At 48.2% G+C, this 27214-nt stretch overlaps 9 protein-coding genes and 1 non-coding gene across 10 annotated transcripts; 4 read left to right on the top strand and 6 right to left on the bottom strand.

The window, feature by feature from the left end:
- Positions 1 to 753: 753 nt before the first annotated feature.
- On the bottom strand, positions 754 to 2239 carry GGS22DRAFT_149160 (NAD(P)-binding protein). Its single transcript, XM_047959099.1, has 4 exons — positions 1646 to 2239; positions 1261 to 1570; positions 1136 to 1191; positions 754 to 1085 (listed from the first exon to the last, which is right to left on the bottom strand). Exons 1-4 carry the CDS (start codon positions 2083 to 2085, stop codon positions 944 to 946), a joined length of 948 nt encoding a protein of 315 aa, XP_047823620.1. The 5' UTR covers positions 2086 to 2239; the 3' UTR covers positions 754 to 943.
- A 444-nt stretch (positions 2240 to 2683) lies between these two features.
- GGS22DRAFT_t2 lies at positions 2684 to 2766 on the bottom strand. The gene has a single exon. It is a non-coding gene; the product is annotated as a tRNA-Gln (tRNA).
- A 980-nt stretch (positions 2767 to 3746) lies between these two features.
- GGS22DRAFT_176981 (aspartyl-tRNA synthetase) lies at positions 3747 to 6384 on the top strand (the record flags this gene model as incomplete). The annotated part of the gene is made up of 3 exons (XM_047963480.1): positions 3747 to 4634; positions 4696 to 5934; positions 6001 to 6384. The coding sequence occupies 3 exons, from the start codon at positions 3747 to 3749 to the stop codon at positions 6382 to 6384; spliced, it is 2511 nt and encodes an 836-aa protein (XP_047823619.1).
- Positions 6385 to 7474: 1090 nt separating this feature from the next.
- Positions 7475 to 9530, top strand: GGS22DRAFT_4024 (Bicupin, oxalate decarboxylase/oxidase). Its single transcript, XM_047966997.1, has 4 exons — positions 7475 to 7711; positions 7784 to 8320; positions 8402 to 8696; positions 8755 to 9530. Exons 1-4 carry the CDS (start codon positions 7644 to 7646, stop codon positions 9349 to 9351), a joined length of 1497 nt encoding a protein of 498 aa, XP_047823618.1. The 5' UTR covers positions 7475 to 7643; the 3' UTR covers positions 9352 to 9530.
- GGS22DRAFT_4028 (uncharacterized protein) lies at positions 9449 to 10329 on the bottom strand. Its single transcript, XM_047966999.1, has 2 exons — positions 10171 to 10329; positions 9449 to 10106 (listed from the first exon to the last, which is right to left on the bottom strand). Exons 1-2 carry the CDS (start codon positions 10239 to 10241, stop codon positions 9710 to 9712), a joined length of 468 nt encoding a protein of 155 aa, XP_047823617.1. The 5' UTR covers positions 10242 to 10329; the 3' UTR covers positions 9449 to 9709.
- Position 10330: 1 nt separating this feature from the next.
- GGS22DRAFT_4027 (XPG domain containing-domain-containing protein) lies at positions 10331 to 12805 on the bottom strand. The gene is made up of 2 exons (XM_047966998.1): positions 12463 to 12805; positions 10331 to 12403 (listed from the first exon to the last, which is right to left on the bottom strand). The coding sequence occupies exons 1-2, from the start codon at positions 12684 to 12686 to the stop codon at positions 10831 to 10833; spliced, it is 1797 nt and encodes a 598-aa protein (XP_047823616.1). The 5' UTR covers positions 12687 to 12805; the 3' UTR covers positions 10331 to 10830.
- A 297-nt stretch (positions 12806 to 13102) lies between these two features.
- On the top strand, positions 13103 to 15513 carry GGS22DRAFT_149150 (phosphoribosyl pyrophosphokinase). Its single transcript, XM_047959098.1, has 3 exons — positions 13103 to 13390; positions 13507 to 13654; positions 13756 to 15513. The coding sequence occupies exons 1-3, from the start codon at positions 13280 to 13282 to the stop codon at positions 15009 to 15011; spliced, it is 1515 nt and encodes a 504-aa protein (XP_047823615.1). The 5' UTR covers positions 13103 to 13279; the 3' UTR covers positions 15012 to 15513.
- A 1754-nt stretch (positions 15514 to 17267) lies between these two features.
- GGS22DRAFT_149147 (uncharacterized protein) lies at positions 17268 to 21431 on the bottom strand. The gene has a single exon (XM_047959097.1). It carries the CDS (start codon positions 20817 to 20819, stop codon positions 17493 to 17495), a length of 3327 nt encoding a protein of 1108 aa, XP_047823614.1. The 5' UTR covers positions 20820 to 21431; the 3' UTR covers positions 17268 to 17492.
- Positions 21432 to 22083: 652 nt separating this feature from the next.
- Positions 22084 to 25125, top strand: GGS22DRAFT_149144 (Rap30/74 interaction domain-containing protein). The gene is made up of 2 exons (XM_047959096.1): positions 22084 to 23948; positions 24000 to 25125. Exons 1-2 carry the CDS (start codon positions 22533 to 22535, stop codon positions 24681 to 24683), a joined length of 2100 nt encoding a protein of 699 aa, XP_047823613.1. The 5' UTR covers positions 22084 to 22532; the 3' UTR covers positions 24684 to 25125.
- An 84-nt stretch (positions 25126 to 25209) lies between these two features.
- On the bottom strand, positions 25210 to 26929 carry GGS22DRAFT_194130 (Pre-mRNA-splicing factor of RES complex-domain-containing protein; the record flags this gene model as incomplete). The annotated part of the gene is made up of 2 exons (XM_047965459.1): positions 25210 to 26201; positions 26920 to 26929. The coding sequence occupies 2 exons, from the start codon at positions 26927 to 26929 to the stop codon at positions 25210 to 25212; spliced, it is 1002 nt and encodes a 333-aa protein (XP_047823612.1).
- Between the last annotated feature and the right edge of the window lie 285 nt (positions 26930 to 27214).

The following is a 27214-nucleotide window of genomic DNA, read 5'->3' as shown; positions in this document are numbered from 1 at the left end:
GTTTCCTTGCTACTGATGATCTCATAACCACTGTTCCTCGCGATCACCTGAGCGGAATGAACAACATGCACTACCATCTGAAGCATGAACCGTCTATTGATATTGCCATTATCATTCGTGGTTCTCTGGCTAATACTCTTACTAGGAATATATTCACAAACGTTTTCCATGCTTAACAACGATCGCAACCAGGAGTTCCTAGATAATGTGAGTAGGCTCCCATTCTCCTTCTCAATCTCGTTACTGTCCATGATGAAACATTTTTATCAGTTCTGCTTCTGAAGCACTGTGAAGATACCCATATACCAAAAAACATATTCTGATCGTACATGTTACCTATACTCTCGTCTCACGAATATCTGGCACGAGTTTACAAAGCTAACAGACAAAAAGTACAGTGATCAATGCATCCCATCTCCTAGATGAAGGCCCACGACTGAAATACGTGAAGTGTAAGTTGATACACTTCCTTTGCCCACCTAGTACCTCCTTACACATTATCATGATGAAAACTGTTTATCCATTCAACTATCTCACAGCGGGTCGAGCCACCCTCCCACACTGTAGCTTCTCTTTGAGTATGTGATGATCAGTTGTGGAGTTGTTTCCGATAGCCCTAGTTTTTACTGGGCTTGTCAGAGTTGTTATGATGGCTTCCGTTGTTTTTTATCTTCATTTCTCGTCTTGAGGGGTGAAGGTAGAAGGCCGACTTGCGTGAATGAGTAAACTGGTTTAGCTGATGTTTTTTACACCTATTCAATCTATGCTTAAGGTCTATTTCCGATCTTTGCTAACCGATTACAACAATAGGACTTTAAACAATAACGTAAAAATTTTGTAGTCTTCCATTAGGAGACGGTAAGGAGTCTATTGTAAATTGTGGCGTGAGATGCTTCGTTTGCCAAGCCTACCTAGATAAAATACAGTGTTTTCATATAGAGTCCTATGTTTTCTTGTGCATAATACCAGCACCTGCTTGGTGGTTGGGGAAAACGAGGGTATCAGCTACCACCACGTTTTCCCGTCGTCCAGCAACAAATACAACCACTTCAGCAATGTCATCAGGCGTCAAAGGGTCATAACCACTAAAGCCAATTAGCAAGTTTTAAGCATCTAAGCAAACCGGGCCACTTACGCATAGACAGCATCAGCTTTGGACTTATCACCGTAGAATCGGACAACGGAGAACTCCTAATAGACCGCATTAGCTCCAGAGATCCTACAAACACCATCATCGGTAGAAAGATGGGATCAACGTACTGTCTCAACCTGACCGGGGTCGATCTCAAGGACGCGAACCCGCGAGGAGATGAGCTCTTTGCGCAGGGACTCGGAGAAGCTACGGACAGCCGCCTTGGTGGCACAGTAGATACCACCGCCTGGGTACGGCTCGCGGCCGGCGATACTGCCAATGTTGATAATGTCGCCGCGACCACCATCAGGGCGCGCAAGGTAGGTGGGTAGAACGGCCTGGGTCATGTTGATCAGACCGGTCACATTGGTCGCAAACATAACGTTGATGTCGGCCTCGGCGATCTCTGGGGCGCGAGCTACGCCTTTGACGAGACCACTTTTGGGGTTCGTTAGTTAGGATCTTATCTACACTTCTCTGCAAGGCGATTCTGAAAACCAGATAAGAACTTACGCATTATTCACCAACACATCGATATCGCGGAACTCCACCGGCAACCCCGCCACGAAGCCACGGACTTCCTCGGGAACGCTCACGTCGAGCTTCACAGGCAAGACCTTTACGCCGTCGCCGACCTCCTTTACGATGTCTTCCGCGACCTGCCGCAAAGTGTCCACACGCCGCGCTGTGAGCACCAGCTTCAGGTTCTTGGGCGCAGTCCGCGCGAACTCGAATGCGACGCTACGACCAATTCCCGACGAAGCTCCTGTGATCACGATGGTCTTGCCCTCGAGGCGCTTCGCTACGGCCGACGACATGGCTCTTCTCCTTATAGTATCGAAGCCGTTATTAATATTAAGTCGTCTAAGTGATTGTGTAAGAGTAGTCCTGGGATACGCTGATGAGAGGACGAAGTGCCGGACTGTGGAGAGACCGGTGCGCAAGATGGGCATAAGGTGATCTTGAGATATTTACTCCGATAAAAATTGAGTATTAGACAAGGCAGGGTTTTATGAGATTCTTTGAGTTGAGTCACTTTAGTAATAGGGATACTACATGTGCCTAGTCTAGGCACTTGATGTCCTATAATATCCAATGCCGAATCAGTGCGATGATGTGCTCGACCCCGCCGTAGCTATCACAAAGATGCCCCGCCGCCAACTTCCGTATCGGAACTGTTCGGTTCAGCGCTCGCCGGCTAGTTCTACGCTGAAAGGAGTCGGATTGATAAGGTTGGGGGGTTGACAATGCGATATTACGCTTCGGTGTTATTGTCAGTTCTATATGTACTAAAGGGAAGTGCAGTTTTTATAACAAGTTGCTAAACTTTAAAGTTTCCTACAGTTTGCATTCTATAGGCTTTGAGGAAAACATTCAAATGCGACGAATAAATGGTTATTTCGGTTTTCTACTCGGTTCTCAATATGCAAATACGGAATGGTGACGTAACACATACGAAAGTGCAATTATTAAAAAGATAATGCAATTGTTCACATTCCAACATTGAAGGAAAGTATCAGCAAATGCAAAAAGTGAAGATTTGATTGAGGAAGGCCCCGCCGAGGATTGAACTCAGGTCTCAGGAAATTTTGGCACGTCAAAATCCTGCGTGCTAACCACTACACTACGCGGCCTGTGACGATTCGCTTTTTATGCAAGCTTATAACTAGAGGTTATGCAGGGCATTACCTAACGGAAGTCCCCACCGGCCCCACTAGATCTGTTCTGCCAGTCTGGGAAGTCAAATTTACTTCACAATCTCGAACATCACATTGATTTTTCTAATTGTTCTTGAAATTGGGCATTGAAAGAATGATGGAAATTCGATAATGTCGAGAGATTCATGCACGCAATATTACTATAAGTAAAATGGTATACATCATATTGTCTAGGTATGTATTCTGCCTATCTGCTACATTTTGTTTTCGTTTTCATACGTCTTCATACGACGTCCTGATCATGTAACCGACCTTTCAAATTATTACAACCCCAGTGCCTTTTTTCTCAATTCTTACCTTCGAGAAACATCACCACATTCGACGGAACTACCTACTTAGTACTGAGTATGTATCAATGTGATAAAATATCAGTTAGGTACTCGCAGATATTGTATGGAGCTAATGTAAATCAACGATGCGCCATTACTGACATTGACAACCATTATCTACATGGATATAGCAGTCTATGACGAATTATAATAGGATCAATTAAGTTGACTATTGGGCATAAGATGGCGGGGCAACTGAGAGACTTCCTAAGAAGGTAATGATGAAAGAACTGATATCTAGATCGATCTGCAGATGTAACCATCTACTCGGGAAGAATCAAGTTGGAGAACGACAAAGCACCTAGGAATAACGTGAGAATGACGCATAACTGCGAATTCTATCTATTAGATGTACCAGATATGTTTAGGTTCAGGGACAAGCAGCAAACATAACGTACCTTCCTTCCCACAGGGTCGAATTTAAGTTGATGCTGTCATTGGATACATGCATTCTCTTACGGATCACCTTAAAAACACACGTCCCTAAGTATAGTATACTCTTAAAACGTTAATACAGAATAACTAAGTTCATCTTCCTAAATAATATATGCTATTCAATCATCAACCATGTCGGGTCCACTAGGAGATCTTGCTCGCTCTATAGCCTCACCTTTCCGATCGGGAAAGCATGAAACGGAATCTAGCACACCGGAAAAGGGAAAGTCAGCACAACGTACAGAAGCCAGACAGCAGGAGAAGCTTGAGAAATCCGAGCGTCGACAGCAAGAACAAGAAGAAATAGAGCAGCGTCGGCAACAAGAAGATGAGATAGCAGAGCAGGAAGAAGACGGAGAAACAAAGGCTCGTTACGGTGAAAATGTTCATCCCCACGAGCTGTGTTCTCTCGAACAGATCATCAACCTACCAGTAGGATCTGAGGTCAACTTCCGCACGAGAATACACACTCAGAGGCGATTATCACAAGCTCTGACTTTCTTATTATTCCGAAACCAGACGGACTCCGTCCAAGGTGTTCTCTCACATGCTTCGCCGCATATGATTCGATGGGTACAGCGGCTCAATCCCGAGTCACTCGTTCACGTCGTCGGCACCTTACAGAAACCGAAGGATCCCGTCACCTCTGCTACATTTTCAAATATAGAGGTCCTTGTTTATTCTATACATCTCGTCAACCCGGTCAATGATCTACCTTTCAACAACTATGAGCCGCCCGATGCACTCCGTCATCGTCTGTCTGGACGTATTGTAGATCTCCGTCACCCAAGTAACCAGGCTATTTTCCGAATTCGTTCTATGATCGTTCGAAAGTTTAGGGAGTCCTTAGAGGATCAGGGCTTCTTAGAGATCCAGACACCCAAGCTGCAACCTGCAGCGACCGAAAGTGGCTCTGAGGTCTTTAAAGTGCAATATTTCGGGAGGACAGCATTCCTCGCGCAAAGTCCCCAACTACCGAAACAGATGGTCATATCAGCCGATTTCAAAAAGGTCTATGAAGTGAGCATTTTCGCCTATTTTATCCCCTCGTGTAGATTGAATGTTAACGCTCGCTTAAAAGATTGGTCCTGTATTCCGCGCAGAGAATTCCAATACACATCGGCACTTGACTGAATACACCGGATTAGACATCGAGATGTCTCTGAAGGAATCATATAGGGAGCTCATTGAGACAATAGACAAATTCCTCAAAGTAATTTTCACCGCAGTGCAATCTATGCCTGAACTCAAAAGTGTCCGAGAGCGATGGCCCAGTAAGGATCTTGTCTGGTTGGATGAAACTCCAATCATCCCCTTCACCGAAGGAATCCAAATGCTTAGGGATGATGGTAGAGAGGTTGAGGAAGAAGACTTATCTACACGAGATGAGATGCGTCTCGGTGAACTCGTCAAGGAGAAGTACCAAACCGACTACTACATCTTGGATAAATTCCCAGCAAACGCCAGGCCATTTTATACACATAAAGCCGAAGACCGGAAGTGGACCAACTCATTCGATATCTTTTTGCGTGGCCAGGAGATCTGTACCGGTGGGCAGCGTATACACAACGCCAAAGAGCTCCGCGTGAGTATGGCAGAATCAAAGATTAGCGAACAGGGTATGGAAGAGTATTTGAGCGCCTTCGACCTTGGGGCACCACCTCACGGCGGAGCTGGTTTGGGTCTGGAACGGATCGTAATGCTTCTCCTCGAGTTAGACGACGTGAGAAATGCTTCACTATTTCCCCGTGATCCCAAATCGCTACCGGCTCGTCCACCAAGCATTCCCCATCCAGACGCAGACACCTTAATACCACGGAAGCCGCAAGATGAACCACCCCCTATTGAAAAACTTATCGCCAATTATGGCGACGCTACCAATACATCCTGGCTCGACGACCGATTCGAAATCTGGCGCCACCCAACAGGGGCAGCCGTAGGTTTCGCCAGACAAGCCGGCAAATTCGCCATGATAGCCGGAGACCCTCTCTGCGACACGAGGCAATACCACGACGTGATCCTCGCCTTCGTTAACTTCGTACGCAAAGACCTGCGCCTCACCCCCGTCTGGATGCTCGTCTCGGAAGAAGTCCAACACATACTCGACACCAAACTAGGCTGGCGAACACTCAGCTGCGCCGAAGAACAGCGCGTCGACGCAGACCAGCACACCAACCCATCCCAAGGCCGCGAAGCCCGTCGCGTGCAGCGCGAAGGCATCACAATCAGCGAAATCGCCGACCTCGACGAAAGTTTCACGCACCGCGCCGACGCCGCCATCCGCGAATGGCAAGCCAGCCGCACGAGCAAGAGCAAACAAGTGCACCTCACCGAAATCCGGCCGTGGATCGACCGCGCCCACCGGCGCTACTTCGCGGCCTCAAAGAACGGCGCCATCCTCGCCCTCGTCGTCCTCGCCCAGCTCGCGCCCCGCCACGGCTGGCAGGTCAAATGGGCCTTCGACTTCCCCGCCGCCCCCAACGGCACCATCGAAGCGCTCGTCGAAACCGCGCTCTCCGCGCTCTCCGGCCCCGTTACCTTCGGCGCGGGGGTTTCGGACCGGCTTACGCCTCGCGCGAGACTCGGGGAGGTTAGAGCGAGGTTCTTGGCTGGGGTTTATGATGTCGTGGTGAGGAATTTGAGATTGCGGGGGAAGGCGAGGTTTAGGGAGAAGTTTGGCGTTTTGGGGGAGCAGGTGTTTATTTGTTATCCGAGGAGGGGGGTTAGGGTGGGGGATTTGTGGCTGATTGTTGGGTTTTTTGAGGGGTGAGGTGGTGGTTTGGGGAGGAGAGAGGGTATGATGGATTGGCTGTGATGGATTGGATGGCCTTTCCTTTTCTGGTCTTGAGGCTCTTAGGTCACTGTATAATTGACTGGCTTTTCAAAGCCATGTGGTTCTCTTCGAAATGGTTTAGCAGTATATACTAATACTATTTCCCGATGTATGTCGTTTATGTCCGATGTGAAGTAGAAGTCCGATACACGTTTTCGGTGTAGGTTTGCGAGAATATGAACTCATGACCGCGATAACAGAGCTAAGGATGTATGAGGTTCTAATAAGCATTTTGGTCCCGGTTTTTATTCATAGATCACAAGGTTGTTACAAGGCGGACTCGCATCCGCTCCGAGCTATACCTGATTTCGTTACGCGATCGACGAACACGTATGATGTCAATGTAATAAAAGCTTTCTCATACGCCCATCGAGCTGGCTGAATAGGTAGGGCTTCTAAGACACTTACAAATCAGGTTGCACCGACGAACCCCGAGATTCCGAACTGCTGCGTGCGAAATGCAGCAATTTACGGAATCGCGAAGGGATGTCAGCATGGTTCGGATATGATATCTGAGAGGTCGGTTTCGTGCCGTATTTCCGGGACACGCGGTTTATATGCACCATATACGGAGATCAGGGATGAGTCAGCGACTAGTTCGATCTGGAAGCCCTACACGGACCTCGCTCGGTGTCGCAGGTATGGTTTATAGGCTGGGTCATGACGTCGTGGAAAAAGACTCGTCTTTCCACGGAATAGGTTCGGAGTCTTTTACCGCGATAGCATGGTATAGGCCTCGCCGGTCGACTGGTTGTATTTCTCACCGCTGGACTTTCTGGGTAGAAGGACCGAGATACGTCGTGCCCGTCGACGGGTCTTGCTCATGTCACGATTGTGATGGCTATGTTCTGGGGTAACACACTGGGAGATGCGCTTTGATTATTGGGTGATGGACTTGGAGAGACAATCTTGTCACACCGAAAACTTCGGTGTTACTTACTGAGTATGTGGTAGGGGTTCAGTATAGTATCCACGATGATGAGGGGATTAATCATGGAAGAGGGTAGAGGAGAAAAGAGAATACTTCGAATAATGAGTTGAGGGCTTAGATATAAAGGGTATGAAAGATCTCCTTCTCTCGAATAACTTGTTCACCATATTTGAAGGGCAACAAGGACTTCCAAGTGCGCTTAAAACTGAAAATTTTCTCATTTCGTATACTTATATCAGTTTTTCTCAAAACTTTATCACCCAAGATGAAATACTTACGAAGTCTCACGGCTGCTGGGTTGCTCCATCTAGCAGTCGGCCTCCCTAGACCACAGTAAGTTACTCTGCATACTACATACGAATGTAGGCAGGTTCATAGAGAACATAATACTAAAGCATACGACAGGATGGTATACGAAGGCAACCAGGGAAACGTCGGCGGCGTTGACCCGCCAATTCCCACCTACACCGGCGCCCCCGTAGGTGACCTACGCGGGTCAACGAATTTGCAAGGCGGCATCGCATCGCGTCCGCCAGTTGACGGAGGTGATTCGGCCGTTGTACAGGATCCGGAACTAGTTGGCGGCCAAGAAGCCGACGCCGGCCTTGGCCTGTACTTAGATTTCAACAGTGCTACTTACCCCAACGGCCCTCAACCCATCCGCGGTGGTAAGGGAGGGACCGATCCGGGTCCGCGAACGTACGAGTACGAGAAGCTGAACCCGGACACATACGCTCCGCCCTCGACGGACTTGGGAACTGTGCCCCAGGCCATGTGGCCTCTAGGTTTGAGCCACAACCTATTCGGTTCAGGCGAGGAATCTGGCTGGGCTCGGCAGCAGAACCAGGATGTCCTTCCTGTCGCTAGTGCGATGGCGGGTGTCGACATGCGTCTTGCGCCGAATGCATACCGTGAGCTGCATTGGCATACTTCTGGTGAATGGTAAGAACTTGCTCAATGTTTTAAGCGGATATACGCTGGGGTAATTATTCCAGAAAAGCTAACAGATGGACCCGTGAACAGGGCTTTGGTATTAAAGGGTTCAGTCCGCGTCGCGGCTATCGACACAGACGGAGCGTCTTTCGTCGACGATGTCACGGCAGGAGACGTATGGTTCTTCCCGCAGGGCGTCCCTCACAGTCTGCAAGCCTTACACGAAGGTGCTGAGTTCCTGTTGATATTCGACAGCGGTACTTTCTCCGAGACCGACACGTTCCTCGCTACCGAGATGCTTATGCGCACTCCCATCTCCGTCTGGGCCAAGGATCTGCAGACTGACGTTAGCTCGTTCGATGACATCCCCGATGCGGAAAAATATGTTAGTAGTCTTCTTTTTCGGTGGATGTATTACGTATGGTTGCTAAAAAGGACCCTAGATTTTCAATGGCACTCCCGCCCCGGCCAATATCACGGAGCAGAACATCACGTCTTCGGCCGGCGCCTTGTGGGGACCCACGGGATACACGTATCACTGGTCGCAACAACAACCCCACAATACGACCGGCGGATCCGTCAAAATCCTCGACCCGCTCACCTTCCCGGTAGCGGATATGTTCTCCGCAGCTCTCGTTGTCCTGGAACCTGGTGCACTGCGGGAAGTGCACTGGCACACAGAGAGCGACGAGTGGTCGTACTTCCTGCAGGGGTCGGCGCGCATCACGGTATACGCTGCGCCCGCCTCATCACAGACCTTCGACTTTACCGCCGGCGACGTCGGGTACATCCAAAAGTCGAACGGGCACTACATCGAGAACACGGGGACCGAGGACGTCATCTTTCTCGAAGTTTTGCAGGCCAAGAAATTTTCTGATATCAGCGCCGCCCAGTGGCTCGCTTTGACACCTAGACAGGTTGTCAAAGACACCTTGAATCTGTCGGATGAGGTGCTCGATGCTATACCCAAGGAGAAGACGCTGCTCAAGCCGGGTAACCCGAATATGACTGCTATCGCTGGTGGCGGCCAGAATTTTTAGATGGGCGGATTGATCGAGCCGTGCGATGAGAAATGAACTTCTAGGGAGAGTTGGCAAGGTTTAATGAATAGTTAGGTAACAATTAGACGTTGGAAAGGGTGAGGATTATTGTCATATAGAGCTTGGGATTTTTATGATGTCTTGTTAGCGTTGTCCGCCTCTTTAATTCGTAAACTATTTACTTCGACAATTCCTTGGGATGAGTGAGATAATGGAAATTGGGTTAGGTGACTTCCAAGTCGTATTCCGCCTATCCACTGCCGCCTATCGCTTCTCGCTACAATGAGATCGCATATGTAGGTACCTAACCACGCTAATAACCCGCCACCTTGAGAACATCCAGCGCTTGATTTAAACGCTAGCCCTGAATCTTGCCGAATAATCCAGCCAAAGTCGCGAACTTTATAGCGAGCGTTTGGATAGGATACGTGGCCAAATTCCATGTTTCCGGACTCCAGGTAGTGGTGTCAAATACGGCATCCCATCCGCGAGGGTCGCTTTCTGCGATGGTCGCGAAGAGGCCGGCCCAGTGGGTGAAGTCGGCTACTATCAAGATACCAATGTGTAGTTGTACGAGACGCTTGTTGGGCGGTGATGCTAGTAAAATGATAAGACCATATAACATCATGTTAAATAAGTAACCATCAGCCATCAACGGCATAAATAAGGTTGGGATAGGTAGGCCCTTTGCAGTATTAGAGGCAAGCTCGAGCATCGGGATCCGTGAGGCGTAATTTAAAACCATCCCGTAGGTTCTGTATGAGTTAGTTGGTTAGTTAGCCGTAAACACCACGTAGACGTGAACAAGTAGAAACATACATTGCCACCGGTTCTAAATACAAGAAGAAGATGCGAGGTATAATTGGCAATAGAGACGCATTAGTTGCCATTTTGTCTGGTCTTCCGATTTATCTTTCTTTCGAGTAATAGTCAACGGTGATATTCCTTTAGCTTAGAATATTAATGCGCAGTTGATTCGGTAAATATGGCTGGCGCTTAATAAGCGAGCTTCTCTAGCAAAGGTATCTTGTTGGAGATATGGGATTGAAAGAGAGTTGGAGGACACGACTGAAGTTTTTATACGCTCGAGTGGCCGTGACAGTTACTAATCGAATCCGAGAAAGTACCAACAACCGTCATCACATAGCCCCATGGGATCGTAAAGATTCATTAGCATCGCGGTTGTAGATCGTGTCCGAGCCCCGCATTCACGATCCAGTCGCGCACTCAGGTGACTGTAACTCATTGGTCGCTATCAAGGACTTCGGTGATCATAGCTGTCCGAGGTGATTAGTTCTCATGCATCGTCTGCGGCACAGCGTACCGAGGTTTCGACTCCAGATGCTATTGAGAATGAAAAAAATACAATCTGAGGCCTATGAAGACCCTGCCAATGCGAAGGCTTCTTTTTTTTCTCGAATTCTTTTCCCCGTGAATTACTCCATGTATATCTTTTGGAAGCTAGGATGATTGTCTATGCTAGCCAATATTCTCCTGGTCAAGAATGGAGTATGGATTGGTAGAAACCGGCTTCTTAACTTTGATAATCTTCTTTTTCTTTTCTCGCTCCTTCTTTTCCGTCATCTTTTTCCTGATGCATCTTAATGCATCTAATTTACCCTTAGGGACTCCAGCAATATCTGCGGTTATTGCGAGCCCTCCTATCTGATCAAATTCTATTAATGTATCAGACATATTCTCAATCGTAGGCCACTCTGTGATGAGAGGAAGCGATGCGAGACAATTGTGTAATTGTTGTACCGGTGCTGGAAGATCTTGATCCATGGCGAAAACGACATCTAAGATTTGCTTCATTATCCTTAGCGAGTATAAGTGGCCGTGGACTTGGGCGGTAAAATGTATTAGATCCCATGAATATGTGTTGGGTTGACTGGTGGCCGATCTAACGAGAGTGGCGGAGGTAATTTTGCTCTTTTCTGATGTAGAGAGCCGGATATCCCAATACACTGCAAATGCTAACCACTGCATATGTGAAGTGGATGAGAAACTCTCGTTTAGCTTTTCCAAAAGTGCTACTAGTTGAACACAGTCGGCAACTATCTCTTCTTGGTCGGGAATACGGATTCGTCGTCCTGTTTGTGATACTAATGAGTCTAGCGTACGGTATTCGATGATCCACTCGGCCCTTCGACGAGCAAAAGTCTGGAGAAAGCTGTACGCAAGTTGGCGGACATCCGTGCTCTGGGTCCATGCACTCAAGCTGTTGCGATTTTCAATGAGGACGGGTAGAAACATAGAGAGCGTTTCTGGCCCTCGCAATGCCTTCTTTTCTGACGTCGTAGACTTTGACTCCCCTAAAAGCAAAGTCTGAATAACCACCTCCGATATTCTGGGGTCTAGATTAGAGAGTGGACTGAGTACTGGGTGGTGACTTGGGACGTAATGCTTCATCTCCAGTTCTTCCATGAAGCTTCTATATGCTGGGGAGTTCAGGGTATCTTCGCGATCCTGTTTAGCATTCTGTACAGCTATGTCGAAATCTATGTCTCCCCATGGTCTATCTGACCTCTGCATTTCAAAGGCGACGCGGGGGAGACCGCCTAAATTTTCTATACCCAATTGGCGATTGATATGGTGAAGTGACATTTTCTGTGCTTTTACAACGGTCTTGGCGCCTTCTACAATAGTCCAAAAGAACACCACGTTCCCCTCAAGCCCAAGATCTTGTACGAGCAAGTCAGAATCAGATGTTATTAGAGTGCCACCATTCTCGCGAACATCTTGAGCACAGAACATATCGGCTTCGCCGGGGACGACTTTGACTAGGGGACCCCAATCTTGGTCGTGCCTCAAAGCCTCCAGGACTGCTGGAATTAGGAAAGGGGGTTTACGCGTAGTATTTTTAAAAGTGACGTCGCTTGTCAAGTGTAAACCGCCTTGCACGTGCCAATGCGGATTTCCTGGGGGTTTAGCCGATCCTGTTGGATAAGAAGATATCATAGCCCTCATAGCTCGGGATTGCCGTAGAAGTCTGGTTTTCCTCACCTCCCATTTGCTTGGAGGCAAGTACCCGTCAAAATAGATTCTTCTACTATTGACAAAGAATTAGTCACTGGATTGAATGAGCAATTAAGCGTAGAAACTGCTTACACGTTAACATTGTGAGATTTAAGCTCATTGAGCCAACATATGACCATACGATTGAGGGTGGCGTATGGAGGAAGAGCTGCAAATCCACTTGAGGGTGGTCGATACCGCATACAATATTCGGAGATCCGATGGACAAGAGCGGGTCCGTCAATGACGATGTCGCTGTTTAATGGCAAGAGAATTCCATATCGTGATACTGCAGCACTGAAGCCACGAATTCCCATCGCGATGTAACTCAGCCAATTTACGATATTTCAAAGTACGTGAGGTATGTTCAATGTGAGACTGTGCGTGCCTTTTCGTTTTTTGTTTGTATATCACGATATTATCGATTACGCTCCATCGTGTGTGTGCGGAATAAAATAATACACATGCAGACATGTAACGTGAGGCTGCAGAGATAGAAATATTTAATGTTAAGTACATGTACATACTCAACCCCGTATGTGGAGGTAAATTTCCACACAGAAAATCTTTTATCCAATTAGAAAGAGGGAATTGTATCCGCTTCTTTACAAAATTTAGCCTAGTGCCTAAACCCATGCGGCGCCTCCCGAGAGAAGAGCGAATCACTGAAGAATATGAAAGCCATAAACGCATAGGAAAGCACGGGTGACCACGGCCACCAAAGCCGTATGATGTAAATTTATAGTTTGTAAATATACTTGCTCGCCGGAACAATTGGTATCCCATGCCTTAGACGCTCCGATCAATTGGTCCATGCTCTTTTCTTATCGGTCCTTGCCTATGCCCCACATAAAATCATCATCCTTCACTCTTCCACCAAATCTTTTCTTCTTTTTTCATCAATCACAGGATGCGAGGAACGTTGGTATTCTCGGGCTCGTCATGCCCAGCTCTCACCGGCAAAATATGTGAGAACCTGGGCATGGCTCCGGCTGAGGCTGACCTATCTCAGTTTTCAAATGTGTGTTATCCTTCCCCAATGCTTCGCCTCTCAATGGGTAGAGAAAAGCAGACTTAGGCTTGGGTAAAGTCGTGATCGCAAGCCGCCCACTGACTTCTTTTATTTACAATTTGCAGGGCGAAACAAGCGTCCGAATTCTGACCAGTGTTCGAGACAAGGATGTCTTCGTTGTGCAATCCGGAAGCCCTACCATCAATGATACTATCATGGAATTGCTCATCATGATCTCCGCTTGCAAAGGTGGTTCTGCGAATAAGATTACCGGTGAGTTTTTGAAAGCTACAGAGAAAAAATTTTCAACCTTGAACCATAGCTAGACTTGGTCGAGGAGTTCCTACGTGCTAACTATACAATCCTTTGCCCAGCCGTTCTTCCATATTTCCCATACAGTCGGCAATCTAAAAAGAAGTCTCATCGGGGCGCCATTACCGCTCGAATGCTAGCGAATTTGCTTAACGTGGCTGGCGTTAAGCATGTCATCACTGTCGATCTACATGCTTCTCAGATGCAGGGATTCTTCAAGTGTCCCGTCGACAACCTTCACGCCGAGCCCCTCATAGCACGTTGGATTCGATTGAACATCCCCAATTGGAAGGAAGCTGTTGTTGTATCCAAGAATGCCGGCGGTACCAAGAGAGTAACATCGTTGGCCGATGCATTGAAACTCAACTTTGGCTTGGTTACTACAGATCGCAAGCGCGCTCCTAATATGTCTGCGAGTATGATCATGAACCAGCTTGACGGGTGGGATAATCCTCCTGGTTATGTTAATGGCGTCCAGCGTTCAAGAGCTATCTCAGAAGACAGAGACTCGGATTGGAACGGTTCGACTAGGTCATCACGGGTTGTGGGCGACTCTCAAGGGTCTCCTAAGCGTGCTAATGCGCCGCCGCTACGGACTAACAGTCTTACGCGATCACCGTATACGCGCGCTTATACACCTTCTCAGACGTCTCCCATCGAGGAGTTAAAAGACGAGGAAGAAAACGTTGATGAGGCGCTGGTTTATAATGACGCACGCGCCCAAGAGGTGACACAAGGAAGACTTGTTCAAGGCCATGTTGTTGCAGACGATTTCCAATCGCCATCCCAGTCAGATGGCGGCGGGAGTCAATCCTACCAAGGCGGTGATGACGACCCCATGGCCATGTCCCACGCCTCTTCTTTCTTCGCTCCCGAACCACATGCTCTTGGCGGCTCCGGTGACGCTGAAGGGTCGTCAGACGAAGAGGAAGAAAAACTTCGAGATCCCAAAGTCGAGCACATGATCACGCTAGTTGGCAATGTTAAGGACCGCCCGGTCTTAATCGTGGACGACATGATTGATAAGGCTGGTTCGTGGATTGCCGCAGCTGAGACTGTCGTTAAGCGAGGCAAAGCGAAGAAGGTGTATTGTATGGCCACACATGGAGTGTTCGGAGCAGACTGCCTCGAGCAAATGCAAGCTTGCGACTGCATCGACCAGATCATTGTGACCAACAGCTTCCCAATTCCCGATAGGAGAGCGAAGAACGCGAGTAAGTTGGTCATCTTAGACCTTTCCTATCTACTCTCCGAGGCGATCCGAAGAAACCATTATGGCGAATCCATCTCGCCCCTATTCCAACATATTGCGGATTAGACAGTCCTGGAATGTTATGATTATTACGATTAGACTGCCATTACTCGCAGTAGTGTACGATTCATGAAAACGAGAGGTGAGGCTGCGGGTATTTGGTACGGCGTATAGGAGGAGGCGGAATAAGGCTTTATTATGGCTTTTTGGAATCACGGCTAGCGTTACGGGACTAAATCAGATACCACGTTAAGATTGTCGCAACAGGTATGTTTTTTGAACTGGAGTTTCGCGTGATTTATGCCCGTATCATGAATCCATTCCCCTACACATACATACACACACACTTCCCCAACGGTGCTATCTTCGGATGGCCTGGGCTTATATGTCCCTCTAGGACAAGTCCTGAACGGAACGTTGGCAGATCAAACCATCCCTTAGGGGTACTTCGATGCTAGAAGGCCAGTCATTCAGATTATTACTATCACGTCCTTCATGGATGATGAATGTCAGGCAAGAGAAAACTTCGTACAGTCCATAATGTCAATTAAACTACAATTTAATTCCATCCCGGTTGCAATTGCAGCTGCATCTATGTTCGTGACCCTTTATCCTATGTGGCCCTTCCTTCTAAACCTATTGTCCTAGCAAGTCGGTTGTAGCATACTAGTTGAAGTAGTGATTCGTAAGGCTAGAAGGAGACTTCAGCATCAGGTTGATTATGGGCACTCTTGTTATTGTATAGAATGCGATCGCCGAGGGTTTCCACACCACGTTCCAGGAATCTCAAGTATATACGTTCCCTGCCCTAGTTCTTACTTGCCGGACTGTCAACGGGGCTGACTCCTGGAGTCTGGGTGACGGGGTAGTACTTGACAGGCCGCCAATTGTCCGTGTGCTGCATCTCTACCTTGGCCACAGAAGTAGCTGGTCCCGCCGCGTTCTTAATAGGAGGGTTAACTCCGCCCACCTCGCGAGCCGGCTCCTTGCTCTTGGCTGTGGCCAGGTCCTTCTCTGCTTGCAGAATACGGTCGCCTAGGGCTTGGCCCACCTCTTTGAATAGGTAGTCCGTTGTTTCCTGGTCCATGATGTTGTTCGGCGATTGCTCCTTGATGTGCATGATGATGATCTTGAGGAGCTCTCGGGTTCCGGCGAGGGTCGTCTTGTAGCTGACCTCCTCGGGGTCCTCGACTTCGGGACGTTTGGGGACTGTGAGGACGGCGGCTGGGGTCGGCAATCTGCGGATGCTTGGTCCGTAGCGTACGTTGTTCGGAAACATGGCTGCTGTGAATGAGAATGGTATCGAGAGGGTTGCTGGTTTGATGGGAGGTCGTTGTGATGAGGAGTAACCGATTGTGGGTTGGATAGAGCAGGTTGAGTTTTCTAAGAGAGACAGCACGGTGACTAGATGATTTAATGGATATGTTAGTATAAACCAGACGATTAAATAGCGAGAGACGGAAAAGAGAAGAGTGCAAACCGACCTTTGCTAATGGTTCTAGCTCACGAATATCCAGACGATTGGCTCAAAATTGAGATGTAGAGTAAAGGAGCGGGAGTACGTGTGCGAAAGTTGGACGCGAAATGTGATGGTAAATAACTGTGTACTTTTTAAAGAAAAGAGAAAGAAAAAAGATATAATACAGAAATTCAGTTGTTAAGTAGGTATATATAGCAGGGCCAGAACCGAGCAGAGAACGGGGCTATCGTCAACTACAAGGTACCTACGTACAAGTCCCTAGGCTGCCAGCAAGTTTTCGAGAATACTGGTACACTTGCAGGTGCGCATGGGGCAGACAGGGGTACTTATCGTCATCGCCATTGACGTTCATGATAGTAGATTTGGAGTAGCTAATCGGTAGTGCACACAATGGAAGACCCTCAACACGTAACATTTATATTAACTTAGGGGAAACAACGCATTGGAATACTACATCTGCTGGGCTTATGTTCTTCATACTGCGCGCTTACTATAATATTAACAAGAAACCTTGGTGCCATACCCTACTTTGGTGATTTTCTACAAAATGTACTCACCGTTACTGGCTATCCCCTACATAAGTGCATCTCCGAAATATATGACTCCCTCTAGAATTTTTCCCCTTATATTCCGGCACTCTATATACCCACATTTGGTATCTATCTCCTTTAATGAATGAAACATAAAACATCCATATCTAAGCCTATCTAGCCATTAATCTATAATCAATCTATTTCTACACGTTATAAGGTCACGCCAAACTTCTATTTATGTTCTTTTTGTGCTCCGTATCTAGTATTTATCACAATGAAACGATGGAGAGCAAAACATGTCAAATACCTGTGCATATCATGTCAACTGAGAAACTTTAGGTCAGAACACCCTGATATTAGGTGATCCGCGATACAGCAAAGCTATCAAGTCAGCAATTTTGGCTGAACGACAAGCAGTAGACGAGATCCGCCGTACCGCCTCCCGACATATACTCCTTACACGTCATGAATCGTACAATATCTAACCCCAAGATGAAAAGAGTAACAGGCTCGAGTGCGTAGGTAGGTAATCCCCTAATCCATTGCCGGATCGTGGAAAATACGCGGGCCATGTATCTCCTTGAGGAGTTCCGTGAACTGCTGCTTCTCCGTCTTCTCGTTTTCTACTTTGACATCATCAAGTAGACTCTCCGTAGGCTGACCAGCTTTGCCAGCATTTCTGATAATCCTCCAAGCTCGCCGGAATTCATCTCGGATTGACACGATACCGTTATGCGTAACGGTTCGAGCGACGTTGTGCTCAAGCTCGAACGGGTCCTCTATTGCGAAGAGGTAACGGTGGCGCACTTCCTTGAATTCTTTAGGTTTCGTCATTTGACCTTGAGGCGCGGACGCGGCGTTATCCGGCGATGTGTGGCGTTCAGATCGTGCTTGAACTGCGGGTTGTCCGGTAACACCATCCAAGGATGGCTTTAGATCGACATCGACCTCTGCTTTAACTGCTAGTGGGTTGGGAGGGGCACCCATTTCCAATTGCATCACTGTCTTCGCTCCTATCCAACCTTTCTCTTGCTTCGAGAGCAATCCTCCGTGCGTTCGTAAGCTTAAGACGTCACGACCCCAATCAAATCCGCGCTTGTTAATGGTACTCATCGTGTAGTTTTGCGCGTAATATTCAAAGAACCCTCTTAATAAATATCCAAGAGACTCTCGGTTCTGGTTGAGGTGCCCTTCACGGGCCAGTCTCTGGATTTCCTGCTCATCTCTCCAGAAGCGAACGTCACGGCCTTTACAGGTAGTGATACCCTCCAGAGCTTCTGCCGGGAGATTTGGATCTGGAGGAGCGAGCTGCTGAAGATTGGGACATACGAAAGGCTCCGCAATGTTGACAAGGTAATGTAATACCATAAGAACGTAGCCATAACTGCTAAGGGTTCCTCGATACGGAGTGTTGATTCCCCGAGCTTTAGCCCAATGTTTCACAAAGAGGACCATAGGTCTAACACGAGGATCGGTGTAGGCGTAGCATCGTAAGAGCAGGGTATTCTGAAGGGCCAAGTGCGCAGAGAAGTTGATATCACACTGGACGCCGATTCCATTCTTAGGGAACTCTAGACTGTCGTGATATCTGTCTCTAGGCTGATTCGGGCCGAGCTTGGATGGATCGGAGAGCTGCTTGAGTTTCTTTACAATTGCAATTGTATCCTTGGTGGCTGGGACTATGAAGTCAAATGCATCGGCAATGCGCTTGTCAGCCTGTGGTGCTCGCTGCACAAAGTCTCCTTGGAGGATCCCAATATACTCTCGAATGATCGGAATATCTTCTTCATGATACAGACCCCTCTCGATCGCCCTTTCATAGTCAACAGCAAGGCTGATAGCCTTATGTTTTCTGGCGATTGTTCTTAATGTTTGCACTCCAGTGGATGTAGCAAAATTCTGGACCTCATCTCTTACTTGCTTATCGCGAATACCTGAGATATAATGCTGGATGATCTGGGAAAGTAGAGTCGCATTCGAGGATGATTGAGTGTAACCAAGATTCGCCGCAATCTTGTCGACCCTCGAGTGATACTGTGCGGGTGATTCGTATTGATCCTGCTTAAGTTGGATAAGTTGAACAAATGGGATCTGGCGAAGGTGTTCGAGGGCAGTGTGAAGTTCTCGATTGAACAGGAGAGGATCTGTACCAAATGATCTCTTGTTTTGAAGATTCTTCCAGGCCTGGACAGTGTTTTCGGAACTATTCTTCAACTTCAGATTGGCTCCAACGATGGTCTGTGCTTCCCAGATGGCCACGATCTTCTCGCCTTCGACCATAGTCAGGACGCCGAGAAGCGAGCGGGGATTGGATGGAATTGACTTGAAAGTGTTCTTAAAGGACGGATATGATTGTACTCGGCCCTTTAATCCCTTGTCATAGAGACCGTTGACAAATGCACCAGAAATGTCATCCATGAGCTTGAAATCTGCGGCTTTGAAGTCTATGATATTCGAAATAGTAATGTCACGGCCACTTAATCTACGTAAAAGTCGTTTGGCGTTGCCATAATAGGCCATCAAAGACTGAGTTTCTGATTGTCTTAACGAGGCAAGTTGTTCCTCGTATGTTTTCTCTACCGGATCATTCGGTTGAAAAGAATCGTCGCGCTGGTTTCTCAATGACAAGTGCTCGGCCTCAGTAGTAGCAATAGCTGCAGAATTCTCCGGTGGATCATGGTCGTCTATAGCATCATCTACTGCCTCATGGTTGTCTTCTGTCAATCCTTTCTCCCACTTGACTCGGGCCTCTAGCAAGTCTTGGTGAAGTTTTTCACTGGGCTTTTCACATAGCTTAATGATTGGGACGCGTGTACGTGTGAGAAGGCGTGCGCCGAATCCATGTTCAAGCAATGCTTTCTCAACTAAGCGTGGGATAGGAGAATCAGCTGAATCCGGGGACAAGCGCGACATAGGAGAAAGTAGGCCCAGGTCCATATCTGCTGCTTTTGTCGCAAATCCAGATGAAAGGCTCCCAAAACATTTCAGTTCAACTGTATAAGGTAGAAATACCGGGATTCCATTGACTGCAACCTCATAGGAACTGATCACATCGCGACAGATTGCTTCCACTTGAGCACGGAAATCTTCTTTCTTGACAATTTCACTAGGTTCAATCTCAGCGCCTGCAATCACTAAATGACACAGCTCGTCAAGTAGAGCAGTTTGGCTGGCGACCTGCTCTTGACTGAAAACAAATTGGCGTTGCCCGCCAGGGTTATAAAGAGCAGGCTGGGAAGGCCGACGACCACGAGATGGGAATGCATCTGGTGAGATAACGTTGGCACCTTTTGAAAAGGCGTCAGGGGGGTTTGTTTGTTGATGTCTCCAGGACGAGAGATGCTTTGGTGGAGATACTGGCGGTGCTTGACCGAACCCCCCTTGATGGCGCCGTTGTTGCGATGAGGGCGGGTTATGCGCCGATTCTTGAAACCCACCATGATATGTACTAGAATTGGGGGGAATCACGGGTTGCTCAGTATTATGCCACGTAGAGCGTTGACCCTCCTGCTGGTGATGAGATCTTCCATCGTGGGAAACAGGTGCTCTTGTATCGATGGGTATAGATAGTTGAGCTCGCATCTGACGACGTTGAGCTTGGTTAGGTCGTTTCTTACCCGCCTTGGGAGGAGCTTGCGTTGAGATAGAGGGCTCAGATGACTGCTTAGGTTTCTGCGATTCATCCTTAGAATCCTTAGGTGCACGCGTATTAGGGGAACGGCCATTGCCAAGCGGTACCGTAGGCGTAGGCGTTGGCGCATATAGTGGTTGTGGTTGTGGAGTAGTTTGATCATTATTGTTAAGAATGAGGTTGCGTAGGCGGTCCTCTAGCGGGCCGCTGCTAACTTGAGACGTCTTCATAATGTCGTATATGGAGACGGAACCTAAGGCTGATGGTAAGATTTATAGACGAGGTCGTATAAATTGGATTTAGAAATAAATCCGGAGGTTTCTCTGTATTAAACACGAAATAATCAGAGTAGAGTCTATACGGCGCGGTTGATGCACCAAACAATGCTCGTGATTATGTGAAAATATAATCTATACTCATAACGATAGATTAGTGTCGATGTTATTTAAAGAGAGTGAGGTTCCATGGTCCAAGGTGGAGAGCTGAAACCCGCGTAGAGAGAATGAGGCTAGGATGAATTTGTCTGTGATTCGTGATTATACAATAAAAGAGAGCTTTGACTGTCGAGGCCGTCCTTGATTCAGCTTGGAAGAATGATATCGTAGCTCTGTCGAAGCTTCTTCCAATGAGAATTGTGGATGATAGCGAACCCCGGAGCTGGTAATGTACATATGTAGAACCTAATGCACTAGAAACCAATTGATCGTCAATCGTATGATCTTAAAAAGACGGGATTAGATGCGATGCGATACGATGCGATACAATCGGTTATGGTAACGACGAAAGAGGCGATATTTCGTAGTAATAGTAGTGATTTAGTTTGACAAAAAGGAAGATAGAATAAACGTCAAGAAGTGATAAGGTAAAAACGAAAAGCCTTACATTCTTAAACGTCGAGAGGAATAAATGTAAATGGCAAATGGAGTGCACTTGATAACATTTCCGGGAAGATAAATTCCAAGGTTGATTGGCTGCACCGGAGAGGAATTAGAAGCATTGGATCTCTCTAAAGTTATTTATGCCAGTAAGATTCAGGACTTAGATCGGAGAATATCTACTTCTATTGGCCTGTGCGCGGTGTACAACCTCTTTTTTTATAGTACGCGTCTCAGTATATTTCCCCACCAAAGCTACCTACAGCTGCGATTACTTAAGTCTCTCTGTGACGTTATGAGTATCTAGAGCCGCCCCCCACAAGTTCCACTCTAACCCTTCCTTGGCAAAGTACGCTGAGAGCCGCTTGCTAAAGTTTCCTTCAACTTTTAAAATTGCCCATCATCAGCAATTGAAAAGCAAAAAAGTACCTAAGTACCGGATACATTTCGGTACGTACCGCTCAAAACGTGCACCTGGAATCCCGGATCGTCTGCAAAAGAAGTACTTTGTACATACCTACCTTCCCGACCCTGCACCCTGCCAGGTGCTAGGCTAACATTTGGAAAGTACCACTGGACAGTCAGCTAAATGACCTAGCAGAAAACCAACAAGGCACGCATTTGACCCACGGCTGATTCTTACTTGACTGCACGTCTTCAACTTCCATCATTTACAACTCCGTCTTTTCATTCATCCACCTTACATGTCTTTGTACTCTCTTTCTTTTATCATCCATCAGATTATACTTTCCGAAATTCACTCCAGCTTGCAATTCCTCCTCTAGGATTGCGCATATCAACAAAATAATTATTTTATTGAGCTTGGGGTTCTGAATAACCCACCCATCTGCCCGGGCGCAAGATTACCTCTCAATAAATATTCCGACATCAACTTCGCGTCACGTCTTGACCTACCATCTCCCCATCTCTCCATACATCGCATTACCCGATCTACCGATGGTCATCCTAGTCATATAACACCGTAGGCTGGTCAGCTTGGATATCTGTTGATATCTTGCGCGCCTCAGGGTCCGTAGGTGACAGATAGCCAACATTTACGTTGCCACCATGAGCGCAACACCATCCCCTGCTGGCGGCCCTAACGGCCAAAAGCCAACACCTCCTTCGGGTGCGCCGCCTCTGCGACGACCCCGTCGACCTGCCAATCCTCTTCGCCCTTTTAAGCGACCTCAGAATAAAGCACCACCTTCGAAAGTCGGTAATGGACATGCACCTAGCAGTAACACTGCACCTCGACCTGGCGGTCGGCCACAACAGAATTCAACGCAAAGTAACCAAGATCCCCAGAATTTCGAAGCTCTCCGCGCGCAGAATGGAGGATGGTCGGATCCTCCGCCACCCGGCTGCCAGGAGTATCCTCTGTTTCTTACTAAGAAGTCTTTCAAAGAAGGCATACGTTTTCATGTCATGCGGTTCGCCCCACATGGTGGCAAACTCGCACAGCCTGGTGGTCCTGGCGTTGACCCTACGAATATGGAAGAATTCACTCGACCTGTGACTTTGCATCGACGCGACCCCAGACAACCGCCTCCAGGCCGCGAGGTCAAAGAGGATACTCCTATGGAGGAGGAGAAACCCGAAGACATCGCCGAGGCCGAGAGAATTGCACAGGTAAAGGCACAGAGAGAAGCCCAGCGTGCGGCCGAGAACGCCCAGAAGGCCCCCGTCACCAAGGACCTAAATCCCAAGAAGCAGCAACAACAACAGGAGAAGACGAAGAAACAGGCTGTACAGATCCACCACGCACCACGCTCTGAGGATCAGAAGAAGCAACAGGAGATTCGTTATGAAGAGGCCCTCCCATGGCACTTGGAGGATGCTGACGGGAAGAATGTTTGGGTTGGGCAGTACGAAGGTCCCTTGTCTGATTGCAAGGTGGCATTGTTGATCCACAATAAAGGATTCCGCATGATGCCTCTGGAGAAATGGTACAAATTTGCATCGAAGCGTGGATCGTTCAAGATTATGTCTATTGAGGAAGCTGAGAAAGCTATGAACAAGAAGGTTGCTCTGGGTCGTTGGGCGGTAAGAGATAATCAGCGCCAAGAAGCTGAAAAAGCTATGGCAGAATCTCGAGCTATCGTGAACGGTCGCCCAGCGGTCAAGCTAGAGAGCGGTACATTCAGACAGGCATCGCGTCATGAGAAGATCGACCATGACGACATTGACATGTCGGGAGATGAATTCCAGGACGATGATGAAACCGCAGGATACGAGCCCGATCGTGATGAGGATACAAAAACGGCCAAGAACCGAATCCGCCGAGACCAACTTGCGGCCAACCTCTTTGGCGAGGGCGATGAGATCAAGGTTGAAAAGGAAGAAGAAGATGAGAAGAAGGAGGAGTATCAGCTGAAGCTGTTTGGCAAGTCCCTTAAGAAGGCACTGAAGCGACGTGATAAACAGTTCCAGTACGATGACAGCGATTCTGACAGGGAAAGAAATCCCTTCGCTTCCTCAGAAGTAAGGGTTCTTCGTGCTTACTAAGTTGACTAGAGCTGACAAAAAATATAGGACGAGTCTGACTCCGATGACGACAACGAGAAAGACGATGAGGATAAGAAAGCGGATAAGGATAAGGATGGAGGAAGCACATCCAAGGGAGCAAGTACCCCTCAAGGAAAGAAGGCAGCAGCTGAAGCGGCGAAGAAGGGCAAGTCTCTGAAACGACCCGGGTCTCCGATAGTTTCAGACTCCAGTGGTACCGAATCTACCCGAAAGAAGAAGAAGACTACGCATGGTAGCCGTGACGCTACTCCCCTAACGGACCGCCGCTTGAAGCCCGGCGCCGGATCTACTAGCGACGGCGAAGCTACTGCTGGTGAAATGTCAGACGGCGCTGGAGGCAAGAAGAAGCGACTCGCTCCGCCGGCTGCAGGTGGAATAGCTAGTTCTCGAGGTACCCCTGCAGGATCGCGTGCTGGTAGCCCCGTTCCGCCTCAGGGTGCTGCCGGGAAGGGCCGATCCAACTCCCCTGCCGCCCACAGTCCGTCTCAGGAGTACACCGACGTTATCACATCCCAGGAGATCATCGACGCTCTGCCTCCTCTTCCTCAAGGCGTCACTATTGGTGTGTTCATCAAGAGGTTTCAGAACCGTATTGATCGACCTGGTTGTATGCCCAAGAGAGATTGGATTCGCTTGGTTAGAACTCACACTGATTACGGCACTGACAAGCTCCTGCGCCGGAAGACCTAGTGGAGGAAATCCTCGTGAAGGGTCGCAATTACACCCTTGTGTTCGCCCACACAAGGCTTCCGTTTTCCGCACAAATGTTTGTTTTCTTATAACCAATTTCGATTTTTTCATCCATTGCCCTCCCTCCGGGTTATCCTTTCGTGGCGTCAGGCTTACCCAGGGATGTACGGGCTTGGAATCATGCGTCACATTAGACCTAGCGAGTTGCGGAAAGTGATGGAGATGCCCGCGATAATGGCGTCTACGGATAGGCACATATTCCAGAGAAACCGAGTAAAAACCAAGACGTTCTATTAGATTTTTCACGAACTGGGGCGGGTTTGCGCGTTATTACCGCTGTTTTCTGAACGAGGGTTGCCATCGGACAAAAAATGGATCATAGCCTGACTCGCAGATGACATACAATTTGCTTTACAACTGAATCTGAAAGCCTTAATTACAATGCTGGTATCTTATTATCTTTGTGATCGTGATATGCTATCTTGCGTGTAATCGTAGTCTTGTTTTCCATTAGACAACCTAATTCTTACTCGTCCATCTGCCACGAGTACTCCAACCCCTTATTCCTCTCACGCCTATTAATCGCCTTGAACCTCTCCCCCTCAAACCCATTCCCCCTATCAACCCCATCCCACCGATACCCCGGCTTAATCCCATACCGATTCGGCGTCCACGCCCCTTTATACACCGGTTTCCCCTTCATCCTCTTCTCCCCCTTCCCACTCCCCCCCCCTCCTCCACCACCTCCCCCACCGCTCCGCGGCTCTATAAACTGCGCCATGGTATCCCCCCACCGCACCGCATCCTTCATCTCCCGGTTCAAATCCAAATCATCCGCATGTCGCGCCACCGCCATCACCTTCGCATCTTCCAGCTCCTCCCTCCTCCGCCGGCTCGCCTCGATCTGCACATCCCCCCTCATCGCCTCCTTCTTCGCTTCCTCCGCCCTCGCCGCCTCCTGCGCTGCCTTGCGCAGCTCCGCCCGCTTCATCGACACGTCTACCCGCCGCCCCGTCGCGTCCCGGTAGACTGTCTCCGCTTCTTTGTGAGAGGAGGGGAAGGTGCTCCGTTCGGCTTGGCGGCGAAGGGATAGTTGCGTGGCTACTGCCGACGCGGTTTGCAGGCCTGCGTGTGTGCCGTCGGACATGAGGACTGTGGGGGCGTCGGAGGCGGAGGCGGAGGCTTGCGCGGTGCTTGCTTCGAGGGCCGCGGAGGCGAGGATTGCGTCGGCGCGTTGGGCGGAGTCTGCGTCTTCGGCTGTTGTGCTGGGTTGTTGGTTAGGGGCGGAGCCGCCGACGACTTTCCACGCGGACTTTTTGGATTTGCGGAAGTCGGTGCTGGTTCCTGCTACGACGGCGGCGTCGTCGTCGTTTTGGGCCTGTGAGGCCCGCGCCCAGTTCGATTCTTCGGACTCGTCGGCTATGACGAGACCGGATGTCGCGTCTTGTTTGCGCTTGCGCTTTTTGCTGGGTTTGGGGTCTGCGACGAGGTAGTGCGTTGCGAGGTAGTTGGATAGGTCTGATGGCATTTTGGCGGTGGATTGAAGATTCGGGGGTTTGTAGGTTGGGATGGTGTGGTTTTTTGGGTGGTGCGGGTTGGCTAGAGTATAATTGGTGTATGGCCACGCATTTATCGGAGGCTATTGATATGTGAGTTTAGGATGGAGTATTGCGATCGTCTTGTACTTTGTAAAACTTAATGGGTTGAGATGTTGAAGAAAGGCAGTTGCAGCTGTTGGAGCTTGGAACCTGGAACTTGGTAACTTTTTGGAGTTGCGATAAGAGATAACAGATATTGCAGTTAGAAAATAAACTTGATAACGGCATTTATAGCCCGCTTGCTGCATAATCTTACACTCACTTTCTTCATAATATCCAAAATTGCTTCATAACGTTTCTGCCATTTACTTCTTCTTCATTCATTCTAATTAGATATGAGGCCCATCAATGTAATTATCTTATTCAATCAATATTTACCTAGGTACCTATGATTTTACTTTTACAATACATACTTTCACCGAACATCCACACAGGTTAAACTAATACTCCCTTACACTACCAAGAGGTTCGATCCTCGCGGCGTCAATCACTTCATCATCTAAACCCGTCCTCGGGTTCTGAGCCTCATGCGAATCACTTTCTAGAGGCGGGATCTTGACTTTGCCGATATCCTCGGCCGTGCCGACTACTCCATGGCTGTCAGCATGCGGTGCCGTGTGTTGGTGTTGACCTAATACAAGACGACATGGTTAGCCAGTGGGGCCTGTGGTTACCAACTTTGGAATGACTTGATTCACCCTTTCCTCCGAGAGGCTCAATCCGTGTCTGATCTATAGTGTGACTCGAACCAACTGAACCGCGATCCGAGCCGTCATAGGGCCTGTTATGTTTGATCTCAGACTCGAGCGGCTCGATCTTGGTTTTTGAGATTTGCGCAGTACTACCAGTGCTATGAGGCGTTAGTTAAGATCTTCTTTACCTAAATATAATCACACTGATTTATGAATATTGATTATAAGTATTAAATGATAT

Source organism: Annulohypoxylon maeteangense (genome assembly GCF_022496945.1).
Source record: "Annulohypoxylon maeteangense strain CBS 123835 unplaced genomic scaffold GGS22scaffold_1, whole genome shotgun sequence".
Lineage (NCBI taxonomy): Eukaryota > Fungi > Ascomycota > Sordariomycetes > Xylariales > Hypoxylaceae > Annulohypoxylon > Annulohypoxylon maeteangense.
This window is presented reverse-complemented; position numbering and strand designations above follow the sequence as displayed.